Source organism: Dermochelys coriacea, chromosome 13, assembly GCF_009764565.3.
Source record: "Dermochelys coriacea isolate rDerCor1 chromosome 13, rDerCor1.pri.v4, whole genome shotgun sequence".
NCBI lineage: Eukaryota > Metazoa > Chordata > Testudines > Dermochelyidae > Dermochelys > Dermochelys coriacea.
In genome coordinates, this window is record NC_050080.1 from 38,357,751 (window position 1) to 38,380,319 (window position 22,569).

Here is a 22,569-nt window from a genome sequence, read left to right on the forward strand (position 1 = left end):
GGGGCGCTGTCTTTTACAGCAGAATGAGGGGGCCCTAGGCAGTGTCGCTCTGCGGCTGTTCCCCAGCCGCCCCACCCCAGAGCTGGCTGCATCTCAGCCCCCAGTGGGACAGCCTGTGCAGCGTTATGTGTGGCTGGAGCTGTCAGCCCGGGCGGTGCAGAGCGGCTGGTCACTGCAAGGCATGCTGGGAGACCCGAGGCTGGGCCGTGGTCAGCCTGGCTCTGAACCCGCAGCGCTTGACGCCTCGGTGCTGGGGCGGGGCGGTGGCTGCATCCCTTGGACAGCACTTCCTCTCGCTGCACCGAGAGCAGCCCCGGGGCCCCGGCTGCTGTCAGCAGAGAGCCAGGGCCGGGCGCGCGGGATGCAGCTCCCAGTCTCGGCCAGTTCAACCCAGTATGGAGCTAACTGGCCTTCTTCCGGTGCTGGGTGAGTGACCCCCCAACCCAGCTTTAGCTCCTGCCTCGGTCGGACTTCCCCTCTGCCATTCTCCCTTGGCCCCTGCCTCGGTCCCCCTTCCCCTTTGCCCTCCTCCTTTGGCCCCCCCTCGGTTCCCCCTTCCCCTCTGCCCCCCTCCCTCTGCCCCTGCCTCATTTCCCTCCTTCCCCTCTGCCCCTCTCCTTCAGCCCCTGCCTTGTTCCCCCCTTCCCCTCTGCCCCCTCCTTCAGCCCCTGCCTCGTTCCCATCCTTCCCTTCTGACCCCCTCCTTCAGCCCCTGCCTCATTCCCCTCCTTCCACTCTCTGCCCCCTCCTTCAGCCCCTGCCTCGTTCACTCTCTGCTCTTTGTCTCACTCTACAATTTGTTTCTGTCTTTTTCCTCCGTCACCCACTTTCATTCTCTCTCCATCTCTTCCTCCCACTCACACTCCTCCCACCTCCCCCTACCCAGCCCGTTCACTCTTGTCTCCTTCTTCCTTCCACTCTGTTTCCATGCCCCAAACCAGGACACATGTTGGTGAGGACTGTAAAATGACTCCGTTTCCTGCGGGTCTTCGCGCCTTAAGCGTGGCTGATAGGATGCTGTGGTTTGGCTTGATCAGACTGTGTCCACGAAACAATAAATAAATCCCACACGACCTCCGCACTCCTCCTCTTTCCTGTCTCACCCCCTCTGTGTCTGTTCTTTCTCTTGTCACCTTTGTTACCAGTTTTGCCCATTACTTTGGGGTACACTCATTTATTAGGGTTACTTTTCTGGGGGGGGACGTTCTGTATTTCTATACGGAGCTCTATTTCTCCCTGCTACAAGTCCCCTCCCAGTGGAGCCATCCTGCAGGACCTAGGTTCCCCAGGGCTAGGTTCTTCCAGCCCCAGAATCAGACGAACACACACAAACACACTAACAGAGCGCGTCTGAGAGGACCAGGTTAATCAGCACTCCCGAGCTGACCCCTTATATGTCCCTGGACTCAGCAGACTGGGTTGAGCAGCACTTCCAAGCTGCCACCCTCATGTGTCCCAGGTTCAGCACATCCCTATCCCCACTTTCACGTTACAATCGTTCTGGCAGTGACCCACTTGATGAGCAAACCCCGCAGGCTTTTTGCGCGCTGCAGGGATCTTTCAGCTTAGGTACAAGGAGCGTTGCTGCAGAGCGAATGAGGAAACCAAAAAAAAAAGCCACCCACGAGGGGAGAGAGAGACAGAAAGAGAGAGAAGCAACCAGCTTAATCATGAGAGTTATTTACTGCCAGGTAATAGCCATCGGGGAGCCAAACAAACAAAACAGTGATAATATTAAATCTAACTTAAACTTGATTATAAAAGTCAGGTTTACAAAACTATAACTGATCACACAAGTCAGGGTCAAAAGGCTACACTGAGAGAGAGAGAGAGAGCTGGGTTCTCACCACTCCATGAAGCTTGAATGGATCAGGGGTCCCAGGTGTTGGTGGTAGCTGAGGCTCCAGAGGGCTGGAGACAGGCAGAGCCCCCAGCACGATCAGTCCGGAGAAGATGAAGTCCCAGTGGAACTGATGCAGTTTGGATCCAGGCATCAGAAGATTTACTTGAGCATGGGTAGGGGGGTTTCTAGGGAAAGAACAATGGTTCAAGGGAGAAGACTAGATTTGTTTGTGTGTAAACTGATGGCTCAAGGGAGGATACCAAAGTTGTTTCGTTCAGGCTAGACAATGGGAGCTGATCATTCCTGACTATGGGCCGTGTTCCTTGGAGGGAGCTCACAGTGCAATTAGGGAGCTTCGCTATTTTGCATACCAATAAAGGATTTATTACTAGAGTTGGTCTGATAACCACTGAGCTGGGTGTGTGCAGGCGTGGGTCCATTAACATCTGGAGCAGAGATCCCCCATCGTGCACTGCACTTCCCTGCTTTTCTGGTCCCAGAGTTCAGTGCGGTTCTTGCCTTGGAATCTCTCTTCTTCATTCTGTAGGTTAATGGAGCCTCCCTGTCCCGTCTTCGATACGAATGAGCCTAGGGGAGTTTCCTTAATCCTGTCACCCTTTTCCCAGGGGTTTAGGTGCATCTCCCACGGCCTTTTCATTGCTTTTTGTAAGCCTTTCTTCTGATGCACATTTGGTTCAAGCAGAGGCTGGGGGGTGGTCGTTCGTGAGTCAGACAGGCTGGGTACTGCGCCCTGGTTCCCCAAGAGCACAGAGCTGCTAGGTAACACCTTCTGCACCCCTCCTTCAGCAGCTGTTTGATTCCCTCTTGTGTCTGTTCTTTCTCCCCTAGTCACCTTCTGCTCCCCTCCTTCGGCCCCTGTCTCATTCCCTGTCTCCCTCCGTCAGCTCTCCGCACCTCGGACACCTGGGTTCCTCAGAGATTAACAGGACCGGAGCCTGTTTTCAGCATGTTCAGTTCTACACAGGCAGACTCTGGATGGTGCCCCTCACACCCACCTGGGTCCCCCTCCCCAGGGCTTTTCCCTGCTTCCCAAAGGCAGCAACCCCTTCCTTGAGCTCATGGGGGCTGGCACCCCCTTCTGCAGTTGGTTATTCTCCACTGGGTGAGGCCCTGCCTCAGTTTTCCCATTGCCCTGCAGCACAGTGTGTGCTGCTGTGCAGGGAGCTGCAGCATGGAGCCTAAGTGTGTTGTTTGTGGGGAGTTTCCTAGAGCAACAGGCCCCATCAGGCCAGGCACTGCCCAGACCCTGGCCACGATCAGGGACCCCCCGTTGTGCTGCGCTCTGCACAGACATGGATCAGGGCCCCACTAGTGAATACACATAGTGAAACTGACAAAAATTGTGTCAGTTTCACACAGCTGGTCTGGGGGCCCTGCCAAGCACCCGGCTCTTCCCCCAGAGCTCCCGGGCTCCAGGGCCGGCTGGTTCCCCGGCAGGCAGCGGGAAGGCCGGGCCCGGCGGGGCTGCCCCACATCTGCGGGCCTAGAAGCCCGGGATCACCAGCAGCCTGCCAGGAGCCCGGCCTGCAACCCCCTGACAGGCTGTCGAACCTGAGACCTTCCCAGGCCCAACTCTAGTGGGACTAGAATCCAGGTGTCCTGACGTCCAGCCCCGGCCCCATCCACCGACATTCGTCGGTGTCAAACCCTGGCCCCTTCTGCCGACCCACCTCCGTGTCCAGTCCCGGCCCATCCACCGACCCTCCTCCGTGTCCAGCCCCGGCTCATCCACCGACCCTCCTCTGTGTCCAGCCCCGGCCCATCCACTGACCTTCCTCCATATCCAGCCCCGTCCCCGTCCGCCGACCCTCTTCCATATCCAGCCCCGGACCATCGGCCGACCTCCGTGTCCAGCCCCGGCACCGTTCACTGAATCAATCAATTTTTCTTTCTTTCCGCTCCTCCCGATAACATACCGGGAAGGACTGTAAATCCAGTATTCTGAGTCCTTTGCCCCACACCCCTCCATCCTGCCCCTTATCACCCATCCCACCACAGAGCTCTCACCCCCCTCTTGTCTCTTCTCTTACAGCCTGGCTACAAATCCTCCCCTGGCTGGTGTCATCTGAGGGGACCGAGGAACCCGGTTCATTACCTGGTCTGTGCATGGGGGTCTGTGGGTGTCGTAGTTAGACTGGCTGACTCGGGGGGGTGGGGAACAGGGCATGGGGCCTTTCCCTTTTAGGGGGCACCAGCTCCAATATGACCCCATGGGGAGATCTGGCTGGCTGGGGGGGTGCCATCTCTTGTCCCCTCCCCCCATTTCTCATCTCTCTCTCTCGAGCTGTCTCTTCTGACCACAGCCCCTGAGTCAGCCCCTTCTCTGGGACTCCCAGGTCATGGGGTGGGGTTAGTGGTGGGGATGGGGGAGGGGGGCTGGGCCCTCCCAGCAGAGCCAGGCCCCAGGATGAGCAGACTCTCTCCTGGGGATGTTGGGCACAGACAGACCCTGGGAGTCTCACCATCCTCCAGTCAGCAAACGGCTGGGGGAGCCATACCAGGACTGCAGGCTGTGGCACTAACTGGGTGCCGGCCTCTCACCATTGGACCTGGCACCACCTGCAGGCCATGAGTTCAAGGCCCATCCGGGAGGAAGGATCCCCTAGGAGCAGGGTGGGGGGCCAGGGCAGAGAGCTCAGACAGTGGGTGGAGATCCAGGGTGACCCTGCCAGCTGGACTTGAGGTGTCTGCCTTGGATTTACCTCCACCCGCTCTGTGCCCACAGATCTAACCCCACATCCCAGCCCCCACCCCCACCCCCCCAGACTCCTCTATGCCCGAGAAAACCTTATGGCCAACTCTGCGGCTGCACCCACCGGGGGTCCTGGTACCTGACAGGATCCTCCGTCACCCTGACGTGCTCGGCCCCGCTGCAGGCCGGGCGGCTGGGATTCTGGTTCTTCCATCGTATAATGTCCGTGTGTGATCTAAGGGCCACCCCTCAGGCCTCCCGCAGATACCAGATCCCCCGGCTCGGCCTGGAGCACGCGGCAAGCACTGGGTAGAGCAGGATGGCCAGGAGAGCCCATCCCCCAAGAGCTGCCCTGTCTCCATCACAGTGACCGGTGAGGCCCCGTTCTCCTGGCATGTGGGGCGAGGGGGCTGGGAGGTCTCTGCTCGGGTCTCTCATGCCCACAAGCACCACCTGGTGCCCTAGATAAATGGTTTGGGGAGACAACAGACACCCCCCAAAACCACAGATACCCTCCCTTCCACCCCAGCCCCCAGTGGCAGCAGGTGGTACTGCAGCCCCAGCCCCACCAGGACCCCCAGTGGCAGCAGGCGGTACTGCAGTCCCCAGCGGTAGTGGGATGTCAGGGTGGTGGGGGATGATCTGTTCTGTGGGTTGTCTCCCAGGCTGGGGGATCGCAGCGGGCAGGGAAATGTGGCTGGTTTTTATCAGTTTTCAGGATCTCACCAGCTCCTTTTTCCCTCCCCCAACTCTCCCCCTCTGCCTCTGTTCCAGACCCCCTGCCGCCCCCCATACTCTCTCTGGGCTCCCAGGACCCTGTGTATTACCAGGGGGAGCGTGTTAACTTCACCTGCTCAGCTCCCAGTGGCGAGGCAGTGACGAGATACAGATTCTACAGGAGAAGAGGGGACCAGACCCTGGAGGAGCTCCAATCTCCCCCCGGAGCATCCCGGCTGGAGCTCAGGGCCGAGACGGGGAACCAGGGACCCTACACCTGCCAGTACTGGAGAAAGGAGTCTGGGCAGGAACTCCCATCCACGGAGAGTAACAAGGTCTATATAACCGTGCAGGGTGAGTGCCCTTAGGCCTGGTACATAAAGGGCTGTTACCCTCACCCAGGGGAGATAGGGCTGGCAGGGCTGATCCAAGGGGAAGGAAGAGAGGGGTCCAGACCGGCTCAGCAAGGCTGATCTGGATTATGGTGGGGCCCAGTGATTATACCAGAAGGTGCCTCATGCCGGTCTTAGACCTGGGAACCGGGTCCTGGGCCCCACAGCCTGCCCCAGTGATACCAAGGTTCTGAGGTCTCCCCCACAACTCACTTCCAAGCAATGTTCAGCCCCCCACCAGCTATTGCTCTCCGCAAGCCCCCCAGCGCTGCATCCTGCTGCCCCCCAGCATGGCTGGTGCTCAGAGCCCAGTGGGATGCTGCCCCACAAGTGCAGTGACTGAGTGCTTATGTCAGGTACACATGGGGGGCCGGGTGTGAAGGGGGTTATGGGACCATCAGTTGGAGGCACAGGGGCTGGGGGGGCCAGACTCACTGTGGGAGGGGGCAGCTTCCTCAATGGAGGGTGCCATTGGCTCTTCAGCTAGGTATTTCTCACTCCAAACTCTTCCTCATTTCCCCTCCCCCTGTCATCTCCTCTCTCCCTATCTCAGCCCCCCTGGCAGCCCCCACACTCTCCCTGCACCCCCTACACCCGTTCTATCTCCCAGGGGAGCGTGTGACCCTCAGCTGCTTGGCTCCAGGGGGCAAGAAGCTGCAGGGATACAGGTTCTACGGGGAACAGGAGAGGTTGATCCATGAGGAGGTCCCCGCTCCAGATGGGGGTGCCAGGCTGGAGATCGTCGTGGCCAAGATGGGGACAGCCGGGCTGTATACCTGTGTGTACTGGACCCTGCGATCAGGAAGACATATCCTGTCAGAGGCAAGCCGCCCAGTGTCCCTGTCAGTGCAAGGTGAGGCCTCTTTCCCTGAGGGGGATGTAATGGGATATGGGGGGGATCCTCTCCCCTGGGGTCTCTCCCCACCTCCTTAGCCTTGGATCCCCCCCATTCCCTGCAAACCTCACCCCCAACTAGCCACCTGCCTCCCTCTGCCCCCCATATGCATGGCAAGGTGTCCCCCTTCCCCCAAGGCAGCCACTTTCTCTGCTAGACCCTCTCTTTGTGCTTCCCTTCCTGGCGGGAGTGCTGCCTAATGGTTAGACTGGGATCTGCTCCACTCTCGGCTGCATCACATCCCCCCACCCCCAGAATCGGGACAACGCCCCAATCTCCCGTGTACAGTGCTGAGAGCTCTGCGGCTGGACGCTGAGGGCAAGGGATTGTTCCTCTCTCTTTCAGCCCCCCCGGCAGCCCCATCCCTCTCCCTGAGCCCCCTGCACCCCGTGTACCTCCCCGGGGAGTCCATCACGCTCACATGCTCCCCTCCGTGGGGGACGCCGGTGGCTGCCGGATTCTGCTTCTCCAGGGATGGGGGACAGAGGATCTCATCCGGAGGCAGCAATGCCCAAGCCCTGAGCATCACGGGGCCGGAGGACTCCAGGTCGTACACCTGTGCGTACTGGATATGCCCGTCTGGGCGGAGGATCCAGTCCCCGGACAGTCGCCTCGTCTCCATCAGTGTCACAAGTGAGCTCCATGTCCCCCTCCGACTCCTGGGACATGCGTTATGGGGAGATCCCCTTTCCAGCAGGGACGCCAGTCCCTCCAGCTCTTGGGAGGGATATTGACTCCCATACAGCCCCCTAAGGAGCCCCAAAGATCCAAAACTGAGCCGGGTTGGGGGATGCTGTCCCCATTGGGGTCTCCGGGGCCTGTACTGCCCTCTGGGGTGTTGCACAGGCTGGGGTGGGAGCTCTGGACCGGGAGTCAGAAGGGCCCCCCCATCTGCACAGGGAACTCCCCAAACTAGTTCCTGGGGGACAAAAGCAGATTCCTTCAGAACCCCACAAGGCTGGATTGAAACATGGCCAGGGATGGAGAAGCCCCTGCGCCCCTTGGTCAAACCCTGCCCCTAAAACCTGCACCTTGGTTCCACCCTAAACTCGTGCCCCTTCGACCTCTCTTCCAGCCCCCCCATCGGCTCCCACGCTCTCGCTGGACCCCCCGAACACCGTGTATCTCCCAGGGGAACGGGTCAACCTCAGCTGCTCGGCTCCCGGGGCCCAGGAAGTGACAGGCTACAGATTCTACAAGCGACGGTCGGAGCAGGGCTCCGAGGAGCTGCCATCGTCCTGGGGGGAACCCTGGCTGGAGATCCTGGCTGCGGTGGGGGAAGAAGGATTGTACACCTGCCGGTACTGGAGCAGGGGGCCTGGACGAGAGCTCCCCTCGGGGCTCAGTCAGCTCATCGCCATACATGTGATGGGTGAGGCTCTCCTGCTGGGTGCCGTCAGGGACGGCAGGTGGTACCCAGGGTCTGCATGGGTCCCCCACCGTGAGCTCTCCATCTGTCCTTCCATCAGGCCATGGCTGATCCCCAAAAATCAATGGAGGGGCTGTAGCACCAGAGACCCCCCCGCAAGCCACAGCCCTTCCTTCCCCCCCCGCCCCGACGTGACAGGGTGGGCCCCCACCTCTTGCGAGCCCCCCCTGTGGTTGGGTGGGTTTGTGCCCTTTCAGTTCTGGTAACCCCTTTCGGGGGCTCTCGGGATGTGTTTTCAGCCACTCAGCCCTATGGCCACGTCATGCACACGGTCTGCACGTGAACCAGAACAGATCCCTTCCGGGGTCCACCGTCCACCAGGGCCTGTCTCCGTACCCGTCTGGTGGTGTCTCTCTAGCCCTCCCTGGGCTCATCTTTAAGTAGTCCCAGCCCTGGTATGGGGCTGTAGGCCCAGGGCTTCCTCCCTGGAGACACGATCTTCCTGCAGCCTCCCCGGGCTCCTTCCCCACTCAGTCCCAGCATCCAGCCAGGAGCTCCTTCTAGGGCTGCCAACTTTCTAATTGCATAAAACCAAAAACCCCTGCCCCACCCCCTGCCCCGCCCCCTGTTCACTCCATCCCCCCCCATTTCTCGCTCTCTCCTACCCTCACTCACTTTCACCAGGCTGGGTTGGGGTGCAGGATGGTGGGTGAGGGCTCGGGCTGGGGGTCTGGGCTCAGGGGCGGAGACAGGGATGAGGGGTTTGGGGTGCAGGAGGGGGCTCAGGGCTGGAGAGCAGGAGGGGGATTAGGGCTCGGGCTGGGGGTCTGAGCTCTGGGGCGGAGACAGGGATGAGGGGTTTGGGGTGCAGGAGGGGGCTCAGGGCTGGAGAGCAGGAGGGGGGTTAGGGCTCGGGCTGGGGGTCTGGGCTCTGGGGCGGAGACAGGGATGAGGGGTTTGGGGTGCAGGAGGGGGCTCAGGGCTGGGGCAGGGGTGCAGGAGGGGGTTTGGGGTCCCAGTGACAATTACTGTGGCTCCCAAGAAGCAGCTGCCAGGTCCCTGCAGCCCCTAGGCATAGGGGCAGCCAGGGAGGCACCATGTGCTGCCGCACACTCACAGGCACCGCCCCCACAGCTCCCATTGGTCATGGTTCCCGGCCAATGGGAGCTGCAGGGCCGGCATTCAGGTCGGTGGCAGCGCGTGGAGCCTCCCTGGCTGCCCATGCGCCAAGGGGCTGCAGGGACCTGGCAGCCGCTTCCAGGAGCCACGCAGAACCAGGGCAGGTAGGGAGCCTGCCTTAGCCCCGGGCCTCCGGTCGGCAGAGCCAAACGGAGCCGCCAGGTTCCCTTTTCAGCCAGGCTTTCCAGCCGAAAACCGGACCCCGGCAACCCTGACCCCTTCATTGCTCCTCCAGTCCCTGCCAGCACTCCCCACCCTCCCCCAGCTGCCCCGTGACGGACCCGGAGCCAGACAGCAAGAGGCGCTGGTGTAACATGGTGCCCACGGGTGGGGACAGGCAGTGGGGCTCAACCCTGGGGTCTGACTCCACCAGCTCCCACAGCCTGACCCATGGCGGGTGGTGCTGATCATAGGGACACACCCAGCTCTGCGTGTGGCCTGGCATGGCTCGGGAGGGACGAGGGCTGTCCGGAGGGCGGGCGGGGCGGGGGGCTCTCACCTGGTGATCAAACCGGATGCTGCCGTGACACCAGCTCTGGCGCTGGCCACCCTGGGGAGCTGGGCTGCAGGGGGCAAATGAGGGGGGTTGGGGCACACACTCACTAGGGGGAAGGGCCCCATCGCTGGGCTCACTGGCTATGAGCTGGGGGGGTCTCATCTGAGCTGTCTCTTTCCCTCTCCCCTGCCCCGTTCTCTCCGTCTACCTCAGAGCCACTCCCCGCCCCCCAGCTCGCTCTGGCTCCCCTGCACCCCGTGTACGTCCCAGGGGAGCGGGTGACCCTCAGGTGCTTGGCTCCCCAGGGTGAGGGGGTGGCCAGGTACAGATTCTACAGGCAGCGAGGGGGGCTGATCGCTGATGGGGTCCCTGAGCCGACAAGGGACGCCCGGCTGGAGCTCACGGCTGAGACGGGGAGAGCTGGGCTGTACGTCTGTGTGTACTGGGCACTGCGCTCCGGGCGAGAGGTGCCATCCAGGGAGAGCCAGCCCGTCTCCATGTCCGTGACAGGTGAGCTCAGTCTGGTCTCTCACACCCCTCCCCCTGCACCCCTGCACCGCATCCCCCTGCACCACATCCCTCTGCACCCCTGCACCCCCTGCGTCCCTGCACCTTGTCACCTTCACCCCATCCCCCGCACCCCAACTCCTAGCACCCCTGCACCCTGTGGCCCCTGCACACCTGTGTCCCTGCACCCAGTCCCTAGGCTCCCCTGCACGCCGTCCCCCTGTACCCCATATCCCATACCTCTGCACCTCTGTTCCCTGTCCCCCATTCCCCCTGCATTTCATCTCCTATCACCCCTACACCCCATCCCCCATACCCCAATACCAGTCACCTCTGCACCCCATCCCCCGGTATCCCTGCACCTGTTGCCCTGTGCCCCCTGGGTCCCTGGCTCCCCTGCACCCCATCCCCCTGCACCCCTACACACTGAACCCCAGAGAGGCTGGGATGAACTGCCCCCCAGCTGAGCTCCACCGAGCCGGGTCTGGGGGGAAGGTGACCCCATTGGGCTCCCAGGGGCTGGCCGAGCTCAGCTGGAAGCCTGACTCCTGTTCTGGGCACCAATGTTGGGAGACGCTGGATCCCAGTTGGAGGTGGGCTAGGGAAGGGCTGGGGGAGGCACCCAGGGGCACGGCGAGCCGGTCCCAACAGAGAGGACTGGGGGAGCTGGGCTGGTTCACCCCAATCGCCGGCCGAGCGGGGTCTGATGGTGCTGTAACCATGCGGGGGGTGGGGTGCGAGCAATGGCAGCCAAAGGAGGCAAGAGAACAAAGGGGATGAGATGTGCCAGGCTGGGCTCGCTGGAGGACGGACCTGGGGAGAAGGTTTCTGACCATTGAGGGTGGGATGCCCTAGACTGGCCTCCAGTAGGAGCAATCGGGGCAAAGACCCACTGTCCTCAGCTCCCCCCTGGGCTGCTCTGAGGCTGGGGCAGGAGCCCGAGATTGAGGTACGTTTTCCCCCCAGATCCCCCCAGGAGGCCCTCAGTGTCCCTGTCGCCGAACTATCCAGCCTATGTGGCCGGAGAACGGGTGGACATTAACTGCTTGGCTCCCCCCGGTGCCTCCCCGGTGCAGTACGGGCTCTACAAGACTGGGGAGCTGCTAGGATCCCTGCTGGGAAACGCTGGGACTTGGCTGATGGATCTTCAAGCCAACGGCATCAGAAACGCCACCCACTCCTTCTCCTGCACCTACATGGAACTGATCCAGGGAAGGGCAGTGCCCTCCTATGCCAGCGACCCCATCTCCGTCTCCGTGTTCCCAGCGCTGGCTGCCCCGTCCCTGCAGCTCATCCCACCCCTCCCACTCTACGTGACAGGGGAGACGGTGTCGGCTGAGTGCATCATTCCCAATGGGCCCTACGTCCCCTGGGCCCACTGGGTGCTGCGAGTCGGGGAACCCCTTCCAGAACCGCCAGAGCCCCAGCTCCCCCTGAACGTCACCCCCAGTGACAGCGGGACCTACCAGTGTGGGTACAGCACAGAGCTCCGCGGGCGCCACCTCCACTCACCCCCCAGTGACCCGGTGCCACTGAGCGTGACTGGTATGGACACCCACAACGCCCGTTCTACATTATAGACAGCCCTCCCCCGCCCCCTGCTGCCTTACTGCCCATTATACAGTACAGCTGCCCCTTCCCCACCCTCTGCTGCCCCTAGTGTCCATTATACAGTATAGCTGCCCTTTCCCCACCCCCACCCTCTGCTGCCCCTAGTGCCCATTATACAGTACAGCCCCACTTCCCCACCCCCACCCTCTGCTGCCCCTAGTGCCCATTATACAGTACAGCCCCCCTTCCCCACCCCCACCCTCTGCTGCCCCTAGTGCCCATTATACAGTACAGCCCCCCTTCCCCACCCCCACCCTCTGCTGCCCCTAGTGCCCATTATACAGTACAGCCCCCCTTCCCCGCCCCCACCCTCTACTGCCCCTAGTGCCCATTGTACAGTACAGCCGCCCCTTCCCCGCCCCCACCCTCTGCTGCCCCTAGTGCCCATTGTACACTACAGCCGCCCCTTCCCCGCCCCCACCCTCTGCTGCCCCTAGTGCCCATTGTACAGTACAGCCCCCCTTCCCCGCCCCCACCCTCTGCTGCCCCTAGTGCCCATTATACAGTACAGCCCCCCTTCCCCGCCCCGCCCTCTGTTGCCCCTATTGCCCATTATACAGTACAGCCCCCCTTCCCCGCCCCACCCTCTGCTGCCCCTAGTGCCCATTATACAGTACAGCCCCCCTTCCCCGCCCCGCCCTCTGTTGCCCCTAGTGCCCATTGTACAGTACAGCCCCCCTTCCCCCGCCCCACCCTCTGCTGCCCCTAGTGCCCATTATACAGTACAGCCCCCCTTCCCCACCCCCACCCTCTGCTGCCCCTAGTGCCCATTGTACAGTACAGCCCCGCTTCCCCACCCCCACCCTCTGCTGCCCCTAGTGCCCATTATACAGTACAGCCGCCCCTTCCCCGCCCCCACCCTCTGCTGCCCCTAGTGCCCATTGTACACTACAGCCCCCCTTCCCCGCCCCCACCCTCTGCTGCCCCTAGTGTCCATTGTACAGTACAGCCCCCCCTTCCCCGCCCCCACCCTCTGCTGCCCCTAGTGCCCATTGTACAGTACAGCCCCCCTTCCCCACCCCCACCCTCTGCTGCCCCTAGTGCCCATTGTACAGTGCAGCCGCCCCTTCCCCGCCCCCACCCTCTGCTGCCCCTAGTGCCCATTGTACAGTACAGCCCCCCTTCCCCACCCCCACCCTCTGCTGCCCCTAGTGCCCATTGTACAGTACAGCCCCCCTTCCCCACCCCCACCCTCTGCTGCCCCTAGTGCCCATTGTACAGTGCAGCCGCCCCTTCCCCGCCCCCACCCTCTGCTGCCCCTAGTGCCCATTGTACAGTACAGCCCCCCTTCCCCACCCCCACCCTCTGCTGCCCCTAGTGCCCATTGTACAGTACAGCCGACCCTTCCCCACACTCATGACTGTGGTTTCTCTGTTCACCTCTCTCCTATCCTGCTCCCCTCAGATCCCCCTCCCCAGCCAAAGCTGAGCGTGGATCCCCTGTCCGGAGTGGTGAGCGAAGGGCTCCCCCTGCTCATCACCTGCATGGCCCCCGAGAACACCAGCGAGAGGAGGTTTCAATTCTACAAGGATGGAGCTGAGATCGGCCCTGGGGACAAAGGGTCTGAGATCAGCACCACAGAGCCCAGCACTGGCTCCATGAACTTCTCTGTGCTCAGCATCCCACGGGCCGGTCCCAGAAACACCGGGGAATTCAGCTGTGGGTTTGAGGTGAACATGGGCGGGAGGTGGATCCCATCCCCCAGGAGCCAGGCTGTGAATGTCACCATGACAGGTGAGGCCTGTAATCGCACCCCACAATAACCCCAGCACCTCAATACCTGCTACCCCTGGGGCAGACCCTGGAGCCAAGACACTGCATGTGTTAGCGGGGGGTGGGGGGGGGAGACAGAACCACACGCAGCCCCAAGCGTGCTGTATCTGAGCCTGACACCAGGACGCAGCATTTCACCACGATCGGTACCAAGAGCACCTGGCAGCCAAAAACTCCCTCCTTAAAGGGAGGGCCCAGATTGTCCCCTGCCCTAGCTGGGGTCTGGAGCAGTTAGTGGGTCCCCAGACGCTGCCCCCTCCCTTCTTCCTGGCTGTTAACTCATCCCCTCCTTTTACCAGCCTGGTCTCTGCCCATCCCCGTGGTGGCTGGGAGCGGTGGGGCTGCCACGGCTCTGGCTCTGCTGCTGTTGCTTGTCTGCCTCTGCAGGAAGAAGAAGGCAGGTGCGTAGGGTGGGGAATGGGACCCAGGCGTCCGGGACGGCAGCACAGGGCGTTCACCCCTAGGGGGCGCCGCAGCTCTCAGTGCCTGTGGGGGAATGGGACCCAGGTGTCCGGGACGGCAGTGTTCTCACCTTGGGGATGCCTTCAGCGCTCTCAGCCCCCACAAGGAGTGACCTGGGATAGCAAGAGCCAGTTGCAAAGGACTGTGGGTATCCGGCTAGAGCAGGACTGCCATGCAAGGGATCATGGGATCAAGGGATCATGTAGTTGGGTACCACAGGACTCTGGTGCAAAGGACTGTGGGTAACTTGGCACAGCAGACTCCCGATACAAAGGATTGTGAATGATTTGGCTTCGGGGAAGGGAATGCCAGGATGGGGCTGAGACCCAGCCAACTTCGCATGGGGGCAGGATGGGGGATGGGACCCAGGCATCCAAGAAGCAGGACAGTCACCTCACCCCTGGGGGAGCCGTTCACCTCCCAGATCCGGGGGTGGAAAAACTGGGACGGGGGCTGGGACCCAGGCATCCGGGATGGCAGGGTGCTTCCCCTTAGGGGGCACTGCAGCTGGGGAGAGATGGGGACAAGGGACTCCATGGAATCTGGCTTTAATTCAATCTCTTTCCCTTCCTTCCCCAGCTACCCACCGGCTCTCCACGTAAGTTCCTGCAGGTACCCAGGCCCCTCTGTGGGGCCGGGAGCCATTTGTCCCTCGGAGGCAAATCTGTTCCAACAGGTCCCTCCATCCCCTGAGATAGAACCCAGGAGTCCTGGCTCCCGACCACGCCCCCCCCCCGCCCTATAGGGCAAAATTCTCCAATTCCCTCCTATTCTCTCCTCCTGCGCCTCGCAGCCCCTTGGTGGTCACATTGGGAATTGCAGCCACCACCCCCTGGGCCCAGCTAATCCCAGCAGTGCCCCCCACCAGGCTCAGGCCCATATTGAACCCCCCACCCCCATTTCCCTTCTAGGTCCTACTGGAAGACCCAGGAGCTGCGCCGGTCGCGGATAATGAGACAGTATGTAAGGGTCACACAGCCTGGATGGGAGCTGGGCGTTGAACTCAAGTGATAGGGGCTCCCTATGGATCCACATGGCCGGGGGGGTCAATCTATGGGGGCACATGCCCCATAGAAAATAAAAGGGGGGATTTCTGTGGCTGGGACACTGTGAATGATAAGTAGGAGCTGGGGCCCGTGTGGGGCATTGGATCTGGGGTGGGTTTTGTTCAATATCTTCATTAATGATCTGGAGGATGGTGTGGATTGCACCCTCAGCAAGTTTGCAGATGACACTAAACTGGGATGAGAGGTAGATACGCTGGAGGGTAGGGATAGGATACAGAGGGACCTAGATAAATTAGAGGATTGGGCCAAAAGAAATCTGATGAGGTTCAACAAGGACAAGTGCAGAGTCCTCATTTAGGACAGAAGAATCCCATGCACCGCTACAGACTAGGGACCGCATGGCTCGGCAGCAGTTCTGCAGGAAAGGACCTAGGGGTTACAGTGGACAAGAAGCTGGATATGAGTCAACAGGGTGTCCTTGTTGCCAAGAAGGCCAATAGCATTTTGGGCTGTATAAGTAGGGGCACTGCCAGCAGATTGAGGGACGTGATCGTTCCCCTCTATTTGACATTGGTGAGGCCTCATCTGGGGTACTGCGTCCAGTTTTGGGCCCCACATGACAAGAAGGATGTGCGAAAATTGGAAGGAGTCCAGCGGAGGTCAACAAAAATGATTAGGGGGCTGGAACACATGACTTATGAGGAGAGGCTGAGGGAACTGGGAGTGTTTAGTCTGCGGAAGAGAAGAATGAGGGGGGATTTGATAGCGGCTTTCAACTACCTGAAAGGGGGTTCAAAGAGGATGGATCTAGACTGTTCTCAGTGGTGGCAGATGACGGAACGAGGAGTAATGGTCTCAAGTTGCAGTGGGGGAGGTCTAGGTGGGATATTAGGAAACACTATTTCCCTCGGAGGGTGGTGAAGCACTGGGATGGGTTCCCTAGGGAGGTGGTGGAATCTCCTTCCTTTGGGGTTTTTAAGGTCAGGCTTGACAAAGCCCTGGCTGGGATGAGTTAGTTGGGGTTGGTCCTGCTTTGAGCAGGGGGTTGGACTAGACACCCCCTGAGGTCCCGTCCCACCCTGAGATTCTAGGATTCTATGGCTGCAGTGGGGCTGATCTCAGTGGGGAACACCAAAGGGAGCAGGGATCGTTTGGAGGGTGGGGGAGACCGGGATGGATCTCAGGGGAAGATGGGGGGCAGGGAGACCAGGCTGGGGCAGAAGGGGGTCAAATAATGCACAGGACAAGAGGGAGGTTGGGGGGGAATCGGGGGAGGCTAAGGAAAAGAGAACAAAAGGAGGGAACTGGAGTGTGACCAAAGGGAACGAGAGAAGGGAATGGAGCGAAGTCAGGAGAAATCGATGGAGGAAATAGAGAGGAAAAGGAGGAGAGGAGGAAACGGGGGAGGGAGGCAGGAGAGAGAATGAAGGAGACGGAGGAGGACAAAGAGAATGAATGGCTAGGAAAGGAGGAGAGAGGAGAAAGTAGTGACCCAGAATCCTTTGCAGCAGCATGGGGCATTGGGGGTTGTATGGGCTGACCGGTCCCCGCCCCCATAGAGGACAGGAGCCCCCAGCAGCCTCCCGCCCCACCACTGACCCTCCGCTTCTGCCTTCGCAGGTCGACCGACATCTCCGGGGTCAATATATGTGAGTAACGTCTGCCCCACCCCCACTGAGGGCAGCCCCCTCACCTCTGGGCCTGGCGCCAGGGCCTCAGGTGCCCGTCCCAGCATCGACGGGCACTGTGGGGGAGGGAGGCACCGCCAGCCTCCCCTTTAAGAGGGGAATTTCTGACAGCCACGCCCTGGCTTCAGTGGGACACGATGTTGGCACCTAGAGGTGAAATGTGAGAACTGCACCCGGAGGGGGGAACATCCATGGGGAGACCCCAGGGTAAGGGGGGACCAAGCTGGCTGGGCCAAGGGTCTGATACGGGGGGGGAGGGGAGAGACAGGGCCAAGGGGCCAAGCCATGGGGCAGAGACGGAGCTGAGGGGCTGATATGGGGAGGCAGAGACGGGCCCAAGGGGGCGATATGGGGGTGAGGGGGGAGCTCACTCTGACCCCCCCTGTGGTTAGGTCTCCGGCAGACGACCGAGGGGGGCTGGCCCCAGGACTGGGGGCTGCTCCCCAAGCTCCCCGCGGAGGGGCCCAGGCCGGGGCGAGCAGCCGGGGGGGCAGCGCCCCTTAAAGACCAGAAGGAGGAAGATGACGCAGACTCCGGGGCTGAGTTTGAATTCCCAGTAAGGCCCACCCCCCTCTGCCCAGCCCCCCACTCCTTGCCCCATGGCACCCCTTTCCCAGCCCCCCACTCCTCAGCACCCCTCTCCTCAGCCCTGCTCCATGGCATGCCCTGCCCAGCCCCCCACTCCACAGCACCCCTCTCCTCAGCCCTGCTCCCTGCCCCATGGCATGCCCTGCCCAGCCCCCCACTCCACAGCACCCCTCTCCTCAGCCCTGCTCCCTGCCCCATGGCATCCCCTGTCCAGCCCCACACTCCCTGCCCGATGGCAAATCCCTGCTCATCACCACACAGCATCCCCTGCCCACTGCCCCACCTCCAGCCCTACTCTCTGCCCCACAGCCCCCCCCGTCCAGCCCCCCGCACAGCACTCCCTGCCCAGTCCCCATCACAGAGTGACCCCTGCCCAGGGCCCAACCCCCCACCCTGCTCCCCAGCCCATGGTGCCCCATGCCCAGCCCCCCAATCCTTACCCCTCTCCCCATCCCACAATGGCCCTGGCCAGTCCCCACTCCCACCCCACAGCACTCCCTGCTCAGCCTCCCTCCCTGTCCTGCTCCCTGCCCTGCAGCACCCTCTGCCCACACTGCTCAGTGCCCCACTCCCACCCCGCTCCCTGCCCCATTCCCCACTCCCTGGTGCCCCCTGCCTCCCCCCACCCCACAGCACCCCCTGGCTGCTATAACAGATCCACCTTCTCTCCACCCTTCCAGGACATCAATCCAACGTATACGCAACTCACGTTCTCCTGCTCCACCTTCCGCCAGGGCCAGGGGCTCTCGGCCTCCCTGGAGCACATGTGCAGCACCCCTGACCTGTGACCATGGCACCCCACAGCCCCGACCCCTGCCACTGGGGATCGCTCTCCAGCAACCTTCCTTCTGCACCCCCACAGGCCGCAAGGGGCCGAGGGGTTACAGCGGCTGGGGGCCAGGACTCCTGGGTTCTATCCCCAGCTCTGCAAGGGGAGTGGGGTCTAGTGATTAGAGCGGGGGGGCGCTGGGAGTCAGGACTCCTGGGTTCTATTCCCAGCTCGAGGAGTGGGGTCTAGTGGTTAGAGCGGGGGGCGCTGGGAGTCAGGACTCCTGGGTCCTATTCCCAGCTCGGGGAGTGGGGTCTAGTGATTAGAGTGGGGGGGGGGGCGCTGGGAGTCAGGACTCCTGGGTTCTATTCCCAGCTCGGGGAGTGGGGTCTAATGGTTAGAGGGGGGGCGCTGGGAGTCAGGACTCCTGGGTTCTATTCCCAGTTTGGGGTCTAGTGTGGGGGGGGGGGGGCGGGAGTCTGATCCATTGGAGTCTCTTCATCCACCAAAGGGGGGCATAACTGGGTTATCCCCACCCCCTGCCTTTCCTGGGGGAGCTGTTCATACCCCACAGGCCCCTTGTAACCGAGGAAGGAGCCCAGAGATCCGACGATGGTTCGGGAGCCGACTGACCAGTAGGGGCTACGCCACCAGCTGCCCCGGAAGCCGGCCTGGTGGGCCACTAATAAAAGTGTCTTTGCAATTTGATCTGGTTCCTCCCGCCGCTTAATGAAGGATGCGGGGGGGGCGCAGCACATGGGGCGCACCCAGCCTGTCCCAGCACTGGGGGATAGAGCCACCTTCCTGCACTCCAGAGAGCAGGGGGATGGGGCTGGGAGCCAGGATGCCCAAGTTGCATCCTTAGATCAGGGAGGGAAGCGGGGTCTAGTGGTTAGAGTGGCAGGGACTGGGAGGACTGGATGCCAGGACTCCTGGGTTCTCTCCCTGGCTCTGGGAGGGGAGTGGGGGCTGGTGGTTAAAGGGAGGGGTGGGTCTGGGAGCCAGGACGCCCTATCCCATCCCCAGCTGTGCCTCAGTTTCTCCCCTTACAACACAAGGGGGAGCTGTGGGGTCTAACACATCACTGGTGGTGGTGACCTCACATCCTGTCCCCGTACCCACCTCCCTCCCCGCCCTGCCCTGGGGGACCTTGGAGTTTGCCCCCCTCCCCGCTATGTGTCACCCTCCCCATTCCCTGCCTCTGAGCTCTGGAGTCCAGAGTCCAGGCTGGCTGGCGGCAGACGGACGGGGGAGCTTAACACCGGACAGACGCCCTGACCCCTAGGACAAGGACCCCCCCAAACCCTGCTAACGCCATGGACTACGTCAGCGCCCTGGCCCCCTCCTCCCTACTGCAGTGAGTGGGCTCAGACCCCCAAACTGGGGGTGTCACCGCCCCCATGGAGGGCCCCACCCCCACGACATAGGGTGTCAACTCCCCCTACCCCGAGGAACGGGCCATTCCACCCTGACACCCCCCCTTCTGTGATATGGTGCGTCCCTGCCTGACCCCCCCCCCAGCAAGGGACTGGTTTCTCCCCCCTCCCTCCATGGGGGTGGGCTCTCTCCTCCTGCTCCCCCCCAAGGAGAATGGTTTTAGCACCCCAAGAGGTAACCTGTGCCCCCCCAGGGATGGTACCCCAGAACAGGACATTGGACTCCCCCACCCCCTCCAACCATGACAATTGTCTGCCCCACCCCAAGCACCCCCCTCACCCCACGTGTGTCCTCACCAGGACAGTGCCCCCCACTCACCCCCTCACCCCCCAGGTCGGTGTCCAGCGCTGGCTCGGAGCTGACCCGTCGGGTCTGGACCCCCCGTGCCCCCCCCCAGCGCCCCTTCCGCGTCTGCGACCACCGGCACGGGGGCCGCACAGGGCTGATGGCCGGGACCCTGCAGGAGCTGCTGGCCAAGGTGAGCCCCCCCATGCTCCCCCTAGTACCCCTGACTACATCCCTCACTTCCCCCCCAACCTCCCCATACTCCCTCCACTCCCAACTCCCCCACCCTGCCACCCCGACCTGCCATATTACCCCCAGATACCCCCTGCTTCCCCACCCCCAACTATACCACACCCCGAGCCCCTCGCTCTCCCCAGACCCTCATCACTCCCCCGACCCCACCTGACTCCTTGTTACCCTGACTCCCCCACCCTGCTACCCCCAGACCTCCTTGCTCCACTCACTACGCTGACCCCCACTCGCTCCCCCTCAGCCCCCCATGATCTCCCCACCCCACTCCCCCAGCCCCCCCATACCACTCAGCCCCACCCTGCTGCACCTCACCCAGCCCTGCCCCACTGTCCCCCAACAGCCAGCCTGCTCCACCCCCCCCACCCTCAGCAGCCTGCAGGACCTGGTGGCCAAGCTGAGCCACCCCCACCTCCCTGCTCCCCACCCCCACCCCCCTGTTCCCCCTACAGCTCCTTGCTTCCCCATCCCCTGCTCCCCACACTCACTCCGCCTCCACCTCCTTTCCTGCTCCCCCACCCACCAGCTGCTCCTGTGCCCTACACCCCTCATTGCTTCCCCCCCGCACTCAGGGTGCCCCCCCTCACCGCTCTGACCCCCCCCAGGCGATGGAGGCACTTCTCGTGGCTGGGCTGGCGGGGCTGGTGCTGGAGGAGGATGGGACGGCAGTGGAGAGCGAGGCCTTTTTCCAGGCGCTGCCCCCCGACACGGCCCTGATGCTGCTGGGCCCTGGGCAGAGCTGGAGCCCCCCGCGGGTGAGTGAGCCCAGCCCTGCCCCACCATCCAGCCCCTGCAGGGGAGGCCCCACAAACACATCCCAACCCCCACAACGGAGACCCCATAAGTCCCCAGGGCCCCCCCCACACCCTGGTCCCCCGTCCCCCCCACAGGGGAGATGCTCAACACACCAACCCAGTACCTCCCCTAAGGAGACACCCCCCCCCACATACACCTCCAGGGGAGACCCCCCCACAGAAACCCACCATCCTGCCCCCCATACAGCTCTGCAGGGGAACCCCCACTTCACCCTCCCCACGGTGAGACCCCCCCTCATACAGCACACACAGGAGAGACACCCCCCTCCCAAAGTGAGAGAGATCCCCCACATCCCTACAAAAAGAAACTCCCTATACACATACACATCCCCAGGAGCCCCCCAGTCCCTCCTCCACCCCATGAGAGAGACAGACATCACACCTGCCCAAGATGAACCCCACCCATAGGACATCTGAGCCCCTGCACCCACAATGCCCCTCCCCAAGATCCTCCCCATATACCCCCCAAACCCTAGATACAGCCCCAGGGATACCCAACCCCATAGTGCACGCATCTTGTCCTCACAGGTGAGACACCCCATATGCACACCCCCACCCAACTTCCTGCCCATACACCCCCCAAGTGAGATCCTCCCCACCCCAGGATCCTGCCCCAGGGGCAGCAAAGGGGGATGGGCACCGCTCACCCCCTGGGACAGGGGGAGCCCCACAGAGGGAGGTGGACAAAGGGGGGAGGGATCCTGGGAATGGAGTGGACTTTGTGGGGCAAGTGAAGGGGCACAGCCAGAGCTGGAGGGGGGACTCTGACATCATTACTCCAAGGGGTGTCGCCAGAACTCATGGGGTGACATCACTACAGGGAAGGGATGGAGCTAATGGAAGTGGCCCACCCAGGGTGAAGGGAATGCTGACATCACTAGCCCCACCCCCACAGAGGCTGGGAGGAGTTGGGGGGCCGCTGGGGATCCCTTCGCCCCCTGACCCTGCTGTGCCACAGGGAGGGGCCCGGGCCTACAGGTGGAGCCAGGAGCGGCCGCGCCAGGGGCAGGACATCGCCCGCATCACCTTCGACGTCTACAAGCTGGGCCCCCGTGACCTCTTCGGGAGCCTCAACGTGAAGGCCACGTTCTACGGGCTCTACTCTATGAGCTGCGACTTCAAGTGCCTGGGCCCCAAGAAGGTGCTGAGGTGGGTGAGAGCCCCCCCTTTGCCCCGATCTCCCCAGCACCCTCCACTGCCAGGGACCCCGCCCTGCTCCCCCTGCACTCCCCACTGGCAGGGCACCTGCCCTTCCTCCCTGATCCCTCCCCCGCCAGCAGCCCCCCCCCCAAACCAGGCCCCTTGCCTCTGTGCCCCCCAAACCCTCTGCTGGTAGGGCCAGCCACCTACCCCATCCCACTCTCCAAAGCGCCTCCTGCCCTGTGAGGTTGCTCCCCATTCCCAACCCAGGACATCCCCCACTGGGCAAGGCAGGGGCTGCAAAAATTTGGAGCTCCCGCCCCACAGGCGGCACCACCTCTTACTCCCTTCTCCCCCCACAGGGAGGTGTTGCGAGTGGCCTCGGCCGTGATGCAGGGAATGGGGCAGCTGCTGCTGGGAGCCTCCAGTTACATCCGGCGCCTCCTGGAGGGGGTGGAGACCTGGCACCAGCCTGCCCGGCTCAGCCACTATGAAGACTGAGGCCTGGACCTGGCCCCATCCCTACCCCGTCCCGGTGAACTCGGTGCACCCGTGGAACTGCTGCTATTACAATAAAAAGATGATTTTAGTCCATTTCTAGTCCCCCTCTCTTTCCAGGCATCAACAGGAGTTG

At 62.3% G+C, this 22,569-nt stretch overlaps 2 protein-coding genes across 2 annotated transcripts; both read left to right on the forward strand.

The window, feature by feature from the left end:
* Positions 1-307: 307 nt before the first annotated feature.
* LOC122456518 (Fc receptor-like protein 5) lies at positions 308-18,192 on the forward strand. The gene is made up of 13 exons (XM_043495943.1): positions 308-426; positions 3,897-3,962; positions 5,331-5,627; positions 6,219-6,518; positions 7,636-7,932; positions 11,078-11,656; positions 13,127-13,456; positions 13,795-13,896; positions 14,537-14,555; positions 14,869-14,916; positions 16,585-16,613; positions 17,045-17,208; positions 17,921-18,192. Exons 1-13 carry the CDS (start codon positions 396-398, stop codon positions 18,026-18,028), a joined length of 2,370 nt encoding a protein of 789 aa, XP_043351878.1. The 5' UTR covers positions 308-395; the 3' UTR covers positions 18,029-18,192.
* Positions 18,193-19,198: 1,006 nt separating this feature from the next.
* CIDEB (cell death inducing DFFA like effector b) lies at positions 19,199-22,529 on the forward strand. The gene is made up of 5 exons (XM_038369720.2): positions 19,199-19,366; positions 19,780-19,924; positions 20,586-20,735; positions 21,754-21,944; positions 22,298-22,529. The coding sequence occupies exons 1-5, from the start codon at positions 19,326-19,328 to the stop codon at positions 22,434-22,436; spliced, it is 666 nt and encodes a 221-aa protein (XP_038225648.1). The 5' UTR covers positions 19,199-19,325; the 3' UTR covers positions 22,437-22,529.
* Positions 22,530-22,569: the final 40 nt, after the last annotated feature.